Source organism: Lipotes vexillifer, unplaced genomic scaffold (assembly GCF_000442215.2).
Source record: "Lipotes vexillifer unplaced genomic scaffold, Lipotes_vexillifer_v1.1 scaffold1017, whole genome shotgun sequence".
Taxonomy (NCBI): domain Eukaryota; kingdom Metazoa; phylum Chordata; class Mammalia; order Artiodactyla; family Lipotidae; genus Lipotes; species Lipotes vexillifer.
The window spans coordinates 308,641-322,718 of record NW_006772141.1 but is presented as its reverse complement, the minus strand read 5'-3'; the positions used below and the strand labels follow the sequence as shown (position 1 = coordinate 322,718).

At 39.2% G+C, this 14,078-nt stretch overlaps 1 protein-coding gene across 1 annotated transcript in view; it reads right to left on the bottom strand.

The window, feature by feature from the left end:
- The window catches only part of ALDH1L2 (aldehyde dehydrogenase 1 family member L2), a 52,726-nt gene that overhangs the window by 17,635 nt on the left and 21,013 nt on the right, over positions 1-14,078 (bottom strand). The window contains exons 8-15 of the mRNA XM_007447308.1: positions 13,165-13,290; positions 12,512-12,603; positions 10,005-10,152; positions 5,506-5,625; positions 4,803-4,930; positions 3,152-3,302; positions 519-589; positions 337-442 (exon numbers count right to left, since the gene is read on the bottom strand). Coding sequence (XP_007447370.1) covers positions 337-442; positions 519-589; positions 3,152-3,302; positions 4,803-4,930; positions 5,506-5,625; positions 10,005-10,152; positions 12,512-12,603; positions 13,165-13,290 — 942 coding nt within the window. The remainder of the gene's footprint in view (positions 1-336; positions 443-518; positions 590-3,151; positions 3,303-4,802; positions 4,931-5,505; positions 5,626-10,004; positions 10,153-12,511; positions 12,604-13,164; positions 13,291-14,078) is intronic.

Sequence of the window (14,078 nt, the reverse complement as noted above, 5' to 3'; positions counted from 1 at the left end):
CTTTTGATATGTTGTAGCTACTCTAAATCACTACTGGGCATGTGGCATTTTGCAAGAATTGAATTGGTTTGTAGAAATGTAATGGATTTCACTGACATACACTATGCCTGCTTCCACCGTCATGGAAGTTCTAAATTTTGGAATCCCCATAGGATACACTGGGTAGCTATTAAAAATGAATATTTACTAATATGAAAAGATGCCCATGATATATGAAATGATGTTGTGATATATGATCCCATTTTTGCTTAAAGACATAATATTTGTAAATGTATGTCTCCGGTTTTAAGTAAACGGGAGAGGAGGAGATGCTGTACCTTGCCCCGCGCGTCTTACCTGCGCCGGCTTGAGCACTAAGGTGTTGCCTGCTGCCAAGCACGCGGCGCTCTTCCACGCCAGCATCATCAGTGGGTAGTTCCAGGGGATGATAATAGCACAGACACTGCCGGGGAAGAAAGAGACATCCTCAGTCCTCTCGAACTAACACAAGTCACTCAGAAGCGCTCTCCTTGTCTTACCCAAGTGGCTCCTTCCTGGTGAAGGTCAGATTGCGATTTGGACGGGCCTGGTTGATGGGAATTGTAGAACCCTAAAGAATGAAAAAGGTTGATACTATTTTACTAATTTCAGTGGGTAAACTTAACGAATCCATTTTCCGTCTGCCTCTCTTGCTTTTTCTTAGCTAATATTAAAAAAGCAGTGCTCAATTTATGAGAAATACATCTACACCTAAAAAGGAACTGCTATGTCTTTCTCAAAAGAACTGAGACACAGGAGAAAAAAAAACATAATGCTAATTTAATCGCCTCCATTCCCAATTTCTTGGCATGGCAGAGAATGTTAACTGCCTGAGCAATATCCATTCTCCCCTCCGTTCTTAGTAACAGAAACCCTATATTAATAATGGGAATGGCAACATGCCCAGATAAACTACTACGTTCCCCAGTTTCCATAGCAGATAGGGATGGCCAATGGAAGACATAAGCACAAAGCACTGAGAGGGGAACACTCTTTAAAGTAGGCTGACTGCTCTATTTGCAAGTTAGCCCAATCATAAAATTCTAGACCTAAATGTAAAAGCTAATCTATAAAAACATCTACAAAGAAACACAGGCGAAAATCTTCATGATTTGGGGGGAGGCAAGGATTACTTACATAAGACACAGAGCATAAAAGTCATAAAAGAAAAATTTATAATTGAAATACATCAAAAATAAAAACTTCTGCTTTTCAAAAAACAGCATGAAGGAAATGAAAAGGTGGACCACAGACTGGGACAAATATCTGCAAAACAGGTCAATGACAAAGGACTTGTGCCCGGGATATATAAAGAAATTGTACATATAATAAAAAAAAAGATAAGCAACTCAATTTTTTAAATGGGCAAAAGATTTGATCAGACATGTCACAAAACATAATATATGCAAATCTCTCTCTCTTTCCTTCTCCCTTCTCAGAATGTTGCTAAAAAGGCTGGCACTGCAGTGGTTATCATGAGACCAAGAAGCAGCCATGAGGGTAGAGATCATATGGTATAAGGATGCCCTGGCAAAGAAAGAGCAGGAATCTTTATTTCACACACTGGACTTGACTGCCTGCCTTTGGACTCTTGAAAGTGAGATAAAAACAAACTTCTTAGTTGGGTTTTCTATTATATGCAGCCAAATTTGATCCCAACTGATTCATGACAGTAGTCTTTAACTGAAGCTATACATCTGTTTTGCCACATAAAATATTATTGCTGTTACTAATACAAGTAAGTGTACAGTCTCTTATCTGAAACCCTTGGGGCCAGGTGTGTTTTGGGATTCAGAATTTTTTGACTTTAGAAACATAATATAATGTATATACCTTATACAATGTTATTATATCTATAACCTCCAATAAGGTCTGGGGAAGCCCCCCATAATCAAGCATATTAATATTTATTCAGTGAAATATATGAATATTCACTCTAAGTGATATGAATACAGATTATAGACTCATCTTGGTTCAGGTCAGGTTTTGGCGCCAAATGAGTCTGAACCAATCAAACAAATCAATTTTCAGGTTTCACAGCAGTTTGGATTTCATAATTGAGGATGAAGGATGGACTTGGACTGCTCTTACTAAATACTTATATATGTATGATTTTGTGGCTGAACAATAATAAAAATGACATTTATGTGCAAGACCTACTATGGTGCAGACTTTAATCCTGTAGTATATAAACACTTGTTTCTAATCCTCATAACATAACTTGCAAGGTATGGATTATTGTGACCATTTTACAGACGAGGAAAGTAAGGCACAGAGAGGTAAATAACTTTAACAACAATAGCTGGTAAGTGTCAAAGCTGAGGCTTGGAACCAGTTCTCTCTGACTCTATGTTAATGGTGTTGGCGGCAATGTGCCCAGATAAAATATTAGGTTTCCCAGTCTCCTTAGCAGAGACAGCCAGTAGGAGATGTAAGAACAAGGTGTAGGAGGATCGGAATGCTTTTTAAAGTCCTTTACCTTTCTCCCTCTTCCCCACTTCCTCCTTGCTGCTGGGAATGTGGTTGTGATGGCTGGTGCTTCAATGGTTACCATGAGTCTATGAGTGGCATGCATTCTTTTGTTTGCTGCAAGCCCTATTTCCCTTCTGTATCCCAATACCAAAGCCACGTATAGTTGCTATTTATCATCACACATGTAATATTTATTTTCTTGTAGAAAAAAGGAAATGGAAATTTTTATTGAACTCATGTCTTTAAAATCTTGTTCTTATAACCAGTCTGCATAGCCCATCTATGTTAGCTCTCTGACCTCTATAGGATTTGAGTTTTCAATTCCTCCATGATACCAGGCTTCTCTCTATATGCCAACAAGACTGTCAGATGCTCTCAAGAGCATTAGATTTTAGGTTCAGAAAATCTTGAGTTCAAATCCTAGCTCTATGGTTTACTTACTGTGTGACCATAGGTAAGTCATTCATTGTCCTCAAGCCTCAATTTCCTCACCTGTAATAAGAGTTAATAGATATCCACCTACCTTAGATGATTGTTATAAGGATAAGATGAGAAAACCTACATAAGGGGTGGCTCTGACAGTGTCTTTACAGACTAATAAACATTCATCCCTTTTCCTCTTGGAATGATCTACATGGAGACAAACAACATTTGCACTTACTTGAATTTTGTCACACCAGCCAGCAAAATATCTGAATGTTTGCACAGACATTCCAATGTGAGTCTTCAGAGCCAAGGTGTAGACAGCCCCTGAATCGAGGGCTTCGATGGTTGCCAGCTCTTCTTGGTTCTCTTCCAGTAGGTCTGCCAGTCTGTATGCATAAAGAAATTCATTCAACAAATATTGAGTCTCTACTGCATTTCATGCATCATCCTAAGGGCTGAGAACTCGGAGGCGAACACAAATGAACCAGGTCTCTGTCCTCATGGAGAACGTGGTCTAGCAGGGAAGACAGACATTCAACAAAAAATTTCATTAATAATTTGTTTTAAGAGTTATAATGAAGAAGCAGAGGGTGTTGGAAGTCTGTATCATTTGCATCATAGATGTATAAGCAGTAAAATAGTGATTGAGCCACAGTAATCCAAGGAGATCAATGACAGAAAACAGTGGGAATGTGGATAGTTCATGAATATACTGGGAGGTGTTAGGGGGCAAACCACAATCCTAGAGAACCGAGGAACACTTGAGGATTTCTGGTTGGGACAGAAACATTTCCAACACTAGCTGAAAAGGACAAAGACAGAAAAACCTGGAATGAATGATAAACACTGCAACAGGTTTCTGTCTGGTGTCTAGTTTCTTTGGGAAGATAAGTACAGGACTGTCTAATGACTATGAAATAGTCCAAGTTCATCTTTTGTGTTCACCTCTTCCATTTGTTTTCCTTCCTTTCTTTAGTGGTTCTGAGATGTTCCTTTTGGACCATTCCAAAGTCAGGCTTGAAATCCTCCTCCCTAATGTTTCTTTCAGATCCTGTTCCAAGAAATCTTTGGACAAAGTCAGCTATTTGGCTTTTAGTAAGTAGAAAACTGAATTTATGATCGAATCTGATTACTCTTGGCATACTCAGCTACCGATTTATAATACCCCTTCCAGGCCTTAGTATTTTTCCTCCTTGCTTCTACTCCCTACATATGAAGTCGACTTAAAATGTCCCTTTGGAAACAGCAGGGTGCTGGACGGTCTCCATGTGCTCTCGTCTCCACCCTGCTCTGTGACCCCTGGAGGATGACCTTTATAGACTACATCACAGGCTCCCGTGCTCTCTCACTGGGCATAGCTAATGAGGGGCCAGTGGCAGGTACCCCCAAGAGACTGGCGAACTGGAGGACAAAATGGTCTGGGATTTGAATCCTCCGGTCGCCTCAGCGATGGGCTGTAGATCAGCAGATGCTGCGTCCCTCTACCCAAACCCGCTGTAGTGTGGTCTTCTCCTACAGCTATAGATCTTACCTGATTCTAGTAACAGCTCCTTCCTCTGTCCCTTCAGGCCTTGGAGTAAGAGCACCTTCCCCCTGTTCTACCCCTGCCCGGGTGCTTCATTATCCTTTGACGGATTCCCTTGACTTTGCTCACATCTTTACAAATACATAGTCCTTTACTAAACTTTTTCCGGTACAGGGAGGCTGACTGAAACAAGCAACAGTACAAAAATCAGGAACTCATATATATGGGATTTTATAGGATGCAAGGAACAAAAGATGTGCTATATAACAGGTGCATGCTAGAATGTTCTGAAGAAATTTTAAAAATCTTGGCAATCTAGTCAGTATCCAAAGGCCACAGGCTGTGTCCTTAAAAATTGTACCTGTACATCAATATTCCTCTTTCTCGTGCATTCATTCTTCCCCATTCACCATTTTCAAAAGCATCTTTGGCTGCTGCCACTGCTTTATCAACATCCACCAAAGAGGCATAGGATACTTTGCATATCGTCTATTTCAAGGTAGGAAAAAATAGGTTCTAGGTTATTTATATATGGAGATATGTTTCTTGGGATTAATTATTATACTACAAAATTCAAAGAATTTTTATGATGGAAAATCAATACTTCCAGTAATATAGTAAAGAAAAAGAAACAATTTTAACATGAAAATTATGAGCCTAAAATTTAGTACTTTGCATGTCACACTACAGTATGAGAAGACACATTTAGGAAACTGTATTTCTTCTCTTGCCTTGGGGAAGCTGAATTTCTCACCACGAGCTTGCAAAGTCTGAGATTTTTTTTTTCACACATATAGCTTTATGTGGAATTGTACTTCTGATGTGTATAGGTATAGTGATCCATCTAAATTCATCATAAATATTCAGTCTTTAAAGTTGGTTACTGTAGTTAACAGCAGCCAGTACCAGCAATGAATAGTTGAAAGAAATGCATGAAGTACATTTATATGAAGTGCTCAGGGGCAGAGTAATAGAATAAGTAACTTTTTAAGACTGTTTTATAAGTGTATAAATGAAAAAAATCCATGATCAGTGGTCACTACACACGCTAAGAAATTACTCACAGATCCATCTGTTGGGTTGATGGTGTCGTAAGTCTTTCCATCATCGGCATCTGTGAACTGTCCATTTATGAAACACTGATATGGCATTTTTACTGTCATTTCATTGACCTCCTTTGAAACCTAAAAGAGAGAATTATATTAATAGATTCAATGGATTTCTGTGCGTATGCATTTGATACCAAATAGCAATAAAGAAGCTTATTCACTAATGCGGAGGGAGGCGTTAAGTCAATGGGATTCTAGTGCTTACTGTCTAGAAGAGACAAGCGTATGTAATATTTAGGCCTCGTGATGCTTAGATTGGCCATTGAGACAGGTCAGCTTCTGTGATGACCGAAGTACTCTAGGGGGAGCTTTATAAAGATCTGTTTTCTTCCTCATAGAGATGAAATATGACTCAGAAGACCTCAAGATAATGGAAACACCACCATCTAGTGGCAACATCTGTGGAGTGCACCAACTACTGTCATTCAAAGTTTTGAAATTGCCTGTCAATAGGTTTCCTTTTACACTGGTGCCATTTTAAGTTTTCTTTCCAGTGTTCTTCCCCATTTTCACTTTCCCTCTCTTACATATGTGTTGCTTAAATTTTACTCTCTACTATTAGCTGGCAAGTGAATTTAGATTAGTCCATTAACCTCTATAAATCTCAGTTTTTTCAACAATAAAATGGGGATAATATGCCTGCTTCATATAGTTATTAAGAGACATAATTAAAATTATATATGTGAAAGAGCATTACTGGCATAAAATCACACATCAATGAAGGCATTAAAAAGGAAATTTAATGATTTCAGAAATTATTTTACATAGAGAAATTGATGATGCCTAGAAAAGAAACAAAAAATAGCACGAGGATAGCTTGCTGCTCATCATCAGTAAGTATTAGAGAAATACAAATCAAAACTACAATCAGGTACCACCTCACACGGGTCAGAATTGCCATCATTAAACAGTCTACAAATAACAAATGCTGGAGAGGATGTGGAGAAAAGGGAACCCTCCTACACTGTTGGTGGGAATTATATTGGTGCAGCCACTATGGAAATGGTATGGAGGTTCCTTAAAAAACTAAAAATAGAGTTGCCGTATGATCCAGCAATCCCACTCCTAGGCATATATCCAGACAAAACTCTAAATTTGAGAAGATACACGCACCCCAATGTTCATAGCAGCACTATTTACATAGCCAAGACATGGAAACAACCTAAATGTACATCAATAGATGAATGGATAAAGAAGATGTGGCATATATATATACATATACATATAAACAGTGGAATACTACTCAGCCATAAAAAAAGCAATGTGCAATAACTGAAATTTTAAAAGTCACTGGAGAGGTTCAACAGTAGATTCAAGCAGGCAGAAGAAAGAATTAGCAAACCAGACAATGGGTAAATAGAGATATCCGGTCTGAAAATAGGAAGGAAAAAGAATTTAAAAAATGAATAGAGGGACTTCCCTGGTGGTCCAGTGGGTAAGATGCCGCACTCCCAATGGAGGGGGCCCGGGTTCAATCCCCGGTTGGGGAGCTAGATCCCACATGCATGCTGCAACTAAGAGTGTGCATGCCACAACTAAGAGTGTGCATGCCACAACTAAAGATCCCACGTGCCACAACGAAGACCTGGCACAGCCAAAATAAATTTTAAAAACAAATAAATAAATATTTTTAAAAAATGAATAGAGCCGGGCTTCCCTGGTGGCGCAGTGGTTGAGAGTCTGCCTGCCGATGCAGCAGACACGGGTTCGTGCCCCAGTCCGGGAAGATCCCACATGCCGCAGAGCGACTGGGCCCGTGAGCCATGGCCGCTGAGCCTGCGCGTCCGGAGCCTGTGCTCCGCAACGGGAGAGGCCACAACAGTGAGAGGCCCGCGTACCACCAAAAAAAAAAAAAAAAAAAAAAAAAAAAATGAATAGAGCCTTAGAAGCCTGCAGAACACCATCAAATGTACCAACACATGCATAATGAGAGTCCCAGGAATGAGTGGAGAAGGGGAGAGGGGCAGAAAGAATATTTGAAGAAATAATGGCTGAAAATGTCCCAAATTTGATGAAAAACATTAGTCTGCACATCCGAGAAGCTCAATAAACTCCAAGTAGAAAAATATCAGAGATCCATCTTAAACACATCATATAAAAATGGTCAAGAGCCAAAGACAAAGAAGGAATCTTGAAAGCCACAAGGGAGGAGCAACTCATCACATAAAAGGGATCCTCAATAAAATTAACAGATGACTTATCCTCAGAAACCACGGAGGCCAGAAAGCAATAGGATGATATATTCATAGTGCTGAAAGAAAGAGACTGTCAACTGAAAATTCCACATACAGCAAAAATACCCTCCAAGAACAAAGGAGAAATTAAGTCATTCCCAAATGAATGAAACTAGCACATTGCTAGCACGTGAACATTGCTTGCACATGAACATTGCTAGCACACTGCCTTTCAAAAAGTACTAAAAAGTGTCCTTCTGGCAGAAATGGAAGGACACTAGACAGTAACTTAAATCTACATGAAGAAATAAAGAACACTGACAAAGGTAAATATAAGTCAGTATAAATGTATTTTTGTTTTTAAACCCTTTTCTTCTTCTATCTGATTTGAAAGACAACTGCATAAAGCAATAATTATAAAACTATGTTGGTGGGTTTATAATGTATAAAGATGTATTTGTATGACAGTAATAGCACAAATAAGGGGGTAGGGAGCAGAGCTATACTGTAGCAAATTTTTTCTACACTATTGGTATTAAGTTGGTATTAATCTGAGCTAGAATGTTTTAAGAAAAACGTCTCTTGGAATCCTCAAGGCAACCATTAAGGAAATAAAAATATATAGCAAAAGAGATTAAACTGGCATACTAGACAATATCCATTTAACAAAAAAGAGAGCAGTAAAGGAGTAGAGGAGCAAAAAAGGCAAAAAACAAGACATACAGAAGCCCAAGTGGCAAAAGAACAAACAGATTAATTGGACTTAATCAAATTTTAAAACTTTTGTGTGTTAAAGGACACTATCAAAAAAGTGAAAAGAAAACCCACAGAATGGGACAAAATATTTACAAATAATAAATCTGATTAGGGTCTAGTATCCAAAATATACTAAGGTCTCCTACAACTCAAAAATTAAAGACAAATATCCCAGTTAAAAAAGAAACAAGGATTTGAGGGAATTCCCTGGTGGTCCAGTGGTTAGGACTGGGTGTCCTCACTTCCAGCAGCCTGGGTTTCATCCCTGGTCAGGGAACTAAGATCTTACAAGCTGCTTGGTGAGGCCAAAAAAACCAAACCAAAACAAACAAAAGAAACAACGACAATGACCAAAAAAAACCCCAAAACAGGTGAAATATTTGAATAGGTATTTTTCCAAAGAAGACATACAAGTGGCCAATAAGCACATGAAAAGATGTTTATCATTAGTCATTAGGGAAATGTAAATCAAAACCAGAACAAGATATCACTTCACACCTGCTAGAACAGCTGAAAGAGAAAAGACAGACAATAGCATATGTTGGTGAGGACATGAAGAAATTAGAAGCTTTCTACGTTGCTACTGGCATTGTAAAATGGTGTAGTCACTTTGGAAAGCAGATGGGCAGTTCCTCAAAAAGTTAAACATAGAGTTACTATATGACTCATCAATTCCACTTCTAGATATTTACCCAAGAGAACTGAGAACATATGTTCACACAAAAACTTATACATGAATTTTCATAACAGCATTATTTATAATAGCCCCAAAGTAGAAACAGTCCAAATGTACATCAACTGAGGAAAGGATAAACAAAATGTAGTTTATCCACACAATGGACTATTACTTGGCTAGGAAAAAGGAATGAAGTGATAATTTACAATATGGATGAACCTTGAACACATTATGCTAAGTGAAAGAAGCCAGCTGCAAAAGGCCACTTATTACATAATTCCATTTATATGAAATGTCTAGAATAGGCAAATCCATAGAAACAGAAAGTAAGTTAGAGAGGAGAGCAGAGAATGACTGCCAAGGGATACAGGGTTTCTTTTTAGGAGGTGATACAAATGTTCCATAGGGCTTCCCTGGTGGCGCAGTGGTTGAGAGTCCGCCTGCCGATGCAGGGGACACGGGTTCGTGCCCTGGTCCGGGAGGATCCCACATGCCGCAGAGCGGCTGGGCCCGTGAGCCATGGCCGCTGAGCCTGCGCGTCCGGAGCCTGTGCTCCGCAACGGGAGAGGCCACAACAGTGAGAGGTCCGCGTACCGCAAAAAAAAAAAAAAAAAAAAAGTTCCATAACTAGATAGTGGTGATGGTTGCACAACTTGGTGAATATACTAAAAACCAATGAATTATACATTTTAAAAGGGTGAAATGTATGGTATCTGAATTATAATCTCAATAAAACTGTCATTTTAAAAAGGTTGTAAATGTAAAAACAAATGGATGAAAGGTACAGCATTCTTTTATAGTACGAAGGTCTTAACGATTTAGGTTTTCAACACCATGGACAGGCTTACGTAATCCACCACTAGCTCCGCTTCCTGATCTTCTCCTCTCAGTTTCCTCACGACTTTTTGGATGAAGTCTTCAAACTTGGTGGCCATATAAACATCCTCATTCTGTAACTGAAGTCCTCCACATTTCTGTCTTATCTCTTCAACCAGCCTGAAAGGAAGAACCAGCTCATGTTACTTACATTTTTAAAAGAGTTTAGAGGGACTGTGATTACATTTAATGTGCTTTGAAGTAGGACGTATGTCACATGCCTATTTATATCCCATGAGATCTTCTATGATAATAATCAGAGAAATTGATAAGATTGGGAGAAAAAAATTTTAAAGCTGTCTTGAAGGACAGTGGCAATTTTTAAACTTTTTATATATTTTTTTTAAATTTTATTTATTTTTGGCTGTATCGCATGGCGTGTGGGATCTTAGTTCCCCGACCAGGGATCGAACCTGCACCCCCTGCATTGGAAGTGCGGAGTCTTAACCACTGGACTGCCAGGGAAGACCCAGCAATTTTTTTTATACATGACTAGAAATACAAGAAATTAAGGCAAAGACATTTTAATTACTTGCAAGCAAGATGATAAAGGGCACATAAAATCGGTTTCTTTCCTTTCAAAATACTCAAGGAATAAGAAATAAGGAAAATTTCTGAACTGTGACGATTATAAGAAACCAAAGTCATACCGTAGAATATTTTCTCTAGATCCTGTGAAACAATAAAACAAACATTTGTTTGTATTACATGGCTAAGATAGGTACTAAATAGAACCATCGGGAAGGTTAATATAATTTGTAAAGTCCTTTTCAACCCTTTGATTTTTCACTGTTAATTTTTCAAATCATAGCTCTAATTTGACATTCCTTGAGTAGCAAAGGTGTACCAGACAGAGGTGTACTAGAAAGCTCACCACAGGGGTTGCTCAGCCATTTATTCCCTAAAAGAGATGAGGTGCCTTGATAGTCCAAGATAATAATATCAGATGATTATTGTAAGTCAGACACTCAAACAGGAAATGGGTAACTCCTGCAGGAGTACCTTGTTAGCAAAAAACTAGTGTTAAAAGTACAATGTTGAAATCTTTAGTTGAGCAAATGAGACGTTTCTGGGAACTCATGAACCATAGCTGAGAAATCTGTAACTTGAGGAACCAAAACTTTTAACTTCTGATAATGATATTTGCTCTTGAGAGGATTGTTTTTGATGATTGGAATAAAAAAGATCCACGAATGAAGGGACTTATCTTGTTCATGACTGTATCCCCAGTGCAAAAAACTGTTCCTGATGTCATAAATGTTCAATAAATTTTGTTAAATACATGAATGAATAAATAAATAGACAGAATGTTCATCAGGAACACTTGCTTTGCTGACATGAAGGATTGTCAAGAGGAGTTTACCTTGTTTATTTAGTAAATGGCCATAGTGTGGCCCTCAAAGAAAAAGCACCTCTGCAAGACTCGCCACTGTTAGGATCCTGGTCTGCTCTTCATGCCACAGAGGGTGGCTTTCTAGTCCTCTGGCCCTTTCTACTTGTTTGAAACCTCTGTAGAGAAATTCTGACCATAGAGTGATTACCCTTACTCTTGCAAGAAGTCTGGCAATCCTCATTCTAGATATATCATACCGGGTAACTTAGGGAGATAGGAGAAAAAGATTAGGGGCAGGCATAATCAGTGTAAGGTATCCTTTTAGGTGAGACTATATAGGGAAATCCCTTTTAACATTCTCACTCAGAAGTTCCCAATTCTAACTGGAGGAGAATCAACTAAGAATTATGAAGACAGATTTTTAAATGAAACAAATAATTAGAAGGGTTGTTTTCTAGGTGTATAGCAAATATGAAAATAACTCCTGGTTAGCAACGAAGAGAAGGGAACAAATACATGTATTTGACCATGGAAACAAACAAACCCAAAGAGATGAAGAAAAGAGAAATACAGTAGATGGGTACAATAGAGTGATAACAACCAGTACAAAGGATTTCGATTTGATTTTCAAAGTCAAAGTCAAAGTCGTCAAAATCCCTGGTGGAGGGGTATGAGTCAGTAAGGGGTATAGTAAATATGAAAATAACTCCTGGTTAGCAACGAAGAGAAGGGAACAAATACATGTATTTGACCATGGAAACAAACAAACCCAAAGAGATGAAGAAAAGAGAAATACAGTAGATGGGTACAATAGAGTGATAACAACCAGTACAAAGGATTTCGATTTGATTTTCAAAGTCAAAGTCAAAGTCGTCAAAATCCCTGGTGGAGGGGTATGAGTCAGTAAGGGGTATAGTAAATATGAAAATAACTCCTGGTTAGCAACGAAGAGAAGGGAACAAATACATGTATTTGACCATGGAAACAAACAAACCCAAAGAGATGAAGAAAAGAGAAATACAGTAGATGGGTACAATAGAGTGATAACAACCAGTACAAAGGATTTCGATTTGATTTTCAAAGTCAAAGTCAAAGTCGTCAAAATCCCTGGTGGAGGGGTATGAGTCAGTAAGGTGGTGGTTTTACCTGACAACATCCATTGAGCTTGCTCCAGATTTAAAGAAGTCTGTTGAATCTTCAATAACAGGGACGTTGCTTAAAATTCCAGCCCAGATGACCTGCACAAGGGAAACTTTTATGAGGGAGCTGCCATGTAGAGACACTGTGGCAGAGACTAGTTAGCTTCTCACCAAACCTACTTCTTTTCCTGGATTGATTACAATTCTCAGCATCTCTTCAAGTTAGAGGTGGCCGTGTGACTGACTTCTAGCCGGTGAATATGAATATAAGTGACCTGTACTCCCAGACTTGTCCCATGAAAAACCTCCTTCACACAATTCTCTGTGTTCTTGTGCTATTCTTGGCTGTCTGGGATGGAGATGACCCCCAGCAGGACCTTGAAGATAGCCCAGCCTGGGTTCCTGCTTGACTCCACCCCTAACCTTCATGTTCCAGCTTCACCCCTAACCCCCAGGCCAACCTAGAACTGCCTTGGATTATTTATGTGAGTGACAAATAAAGGTGCGTATAAATTTTGGCACTGATTTCCTTTTGCAGCTAATACGAAAAAGAGGGAATAAAAGTTCCATCCCAACTACTTTGAGGATTGATGGTACGAGTTAACAAAAATGGTTTCGTTTTCCAAGATAAGAGTAACATTAAGAACTCCACATGTTCACCTTGATGGTCTCCGCCACCTTCACCTCTTCTGCTGTAAGTTCCAACACTGATGTCTCACCCGCTGAAAAGTACTGAGAGGCAGGAATCATTTTTCCATCTTCAAACTGCAGATTTCTCACCATCAGCTATAAAATAACAACAAAACAAGCAGAAGAATTGAGGGTTAGGACAATTCAAAAGTGAGACTGGTGGGAGGAGTCTTATATGGGTATAAGAAGCAGCTTATTTGACAAATATAAAAATATGGATTAGGGCTTCCCTGGTGGCGCAGTGGTTGAGAGTCCGCCTGCCGATGCAGGGGACACGGGTTCGTGCCCCGGTCTGGGAAGATCACACACGCCGCGGAGCGGCTGGGCCCGTGAGCCATGGCCACTGACCCTGGGCATCCAAAGCCTGTGCTCCACAACGGGAGAAGCCACAGCAGTGAGAGGCCCGCGTACCGAAAAAAAAAATATATATGGATTAAAAGCACTCACCATTATGTGTAAAAGGACTGAAATGGTATTTCAGCCATGGCAGCAGAAAGGAGGAAGTTACGTCTATGGGTAGGTATATCTCAAAATGGATGATAAGCCCTCCCCAAATTGACATTCGGATATAGGTATTGGGTCTAAAGGCTACCGTAACTACCACTGCTACTAGTACAAGTGCTACTACTGCCATCTTTGGAACACTTACTCTGCACGGTGCTAAGTATGTATATGCTGAAGTATCTTATTCAATCCCACAAATCCTGATGGAGGCAGGTGTCCTTATTATCCCCATTTTACTGATGAGGAAATGGAGGCTCAACGAGATTAAGTACTTTGCCCAGTGCCACACAGTGAGTAACAGAGCTGGGGTTACAGCCCGGGACTAGATTGGACTCTGAAGCCTACAATCTTAGTAACTGATCTATCCTGTAAGCCATCAG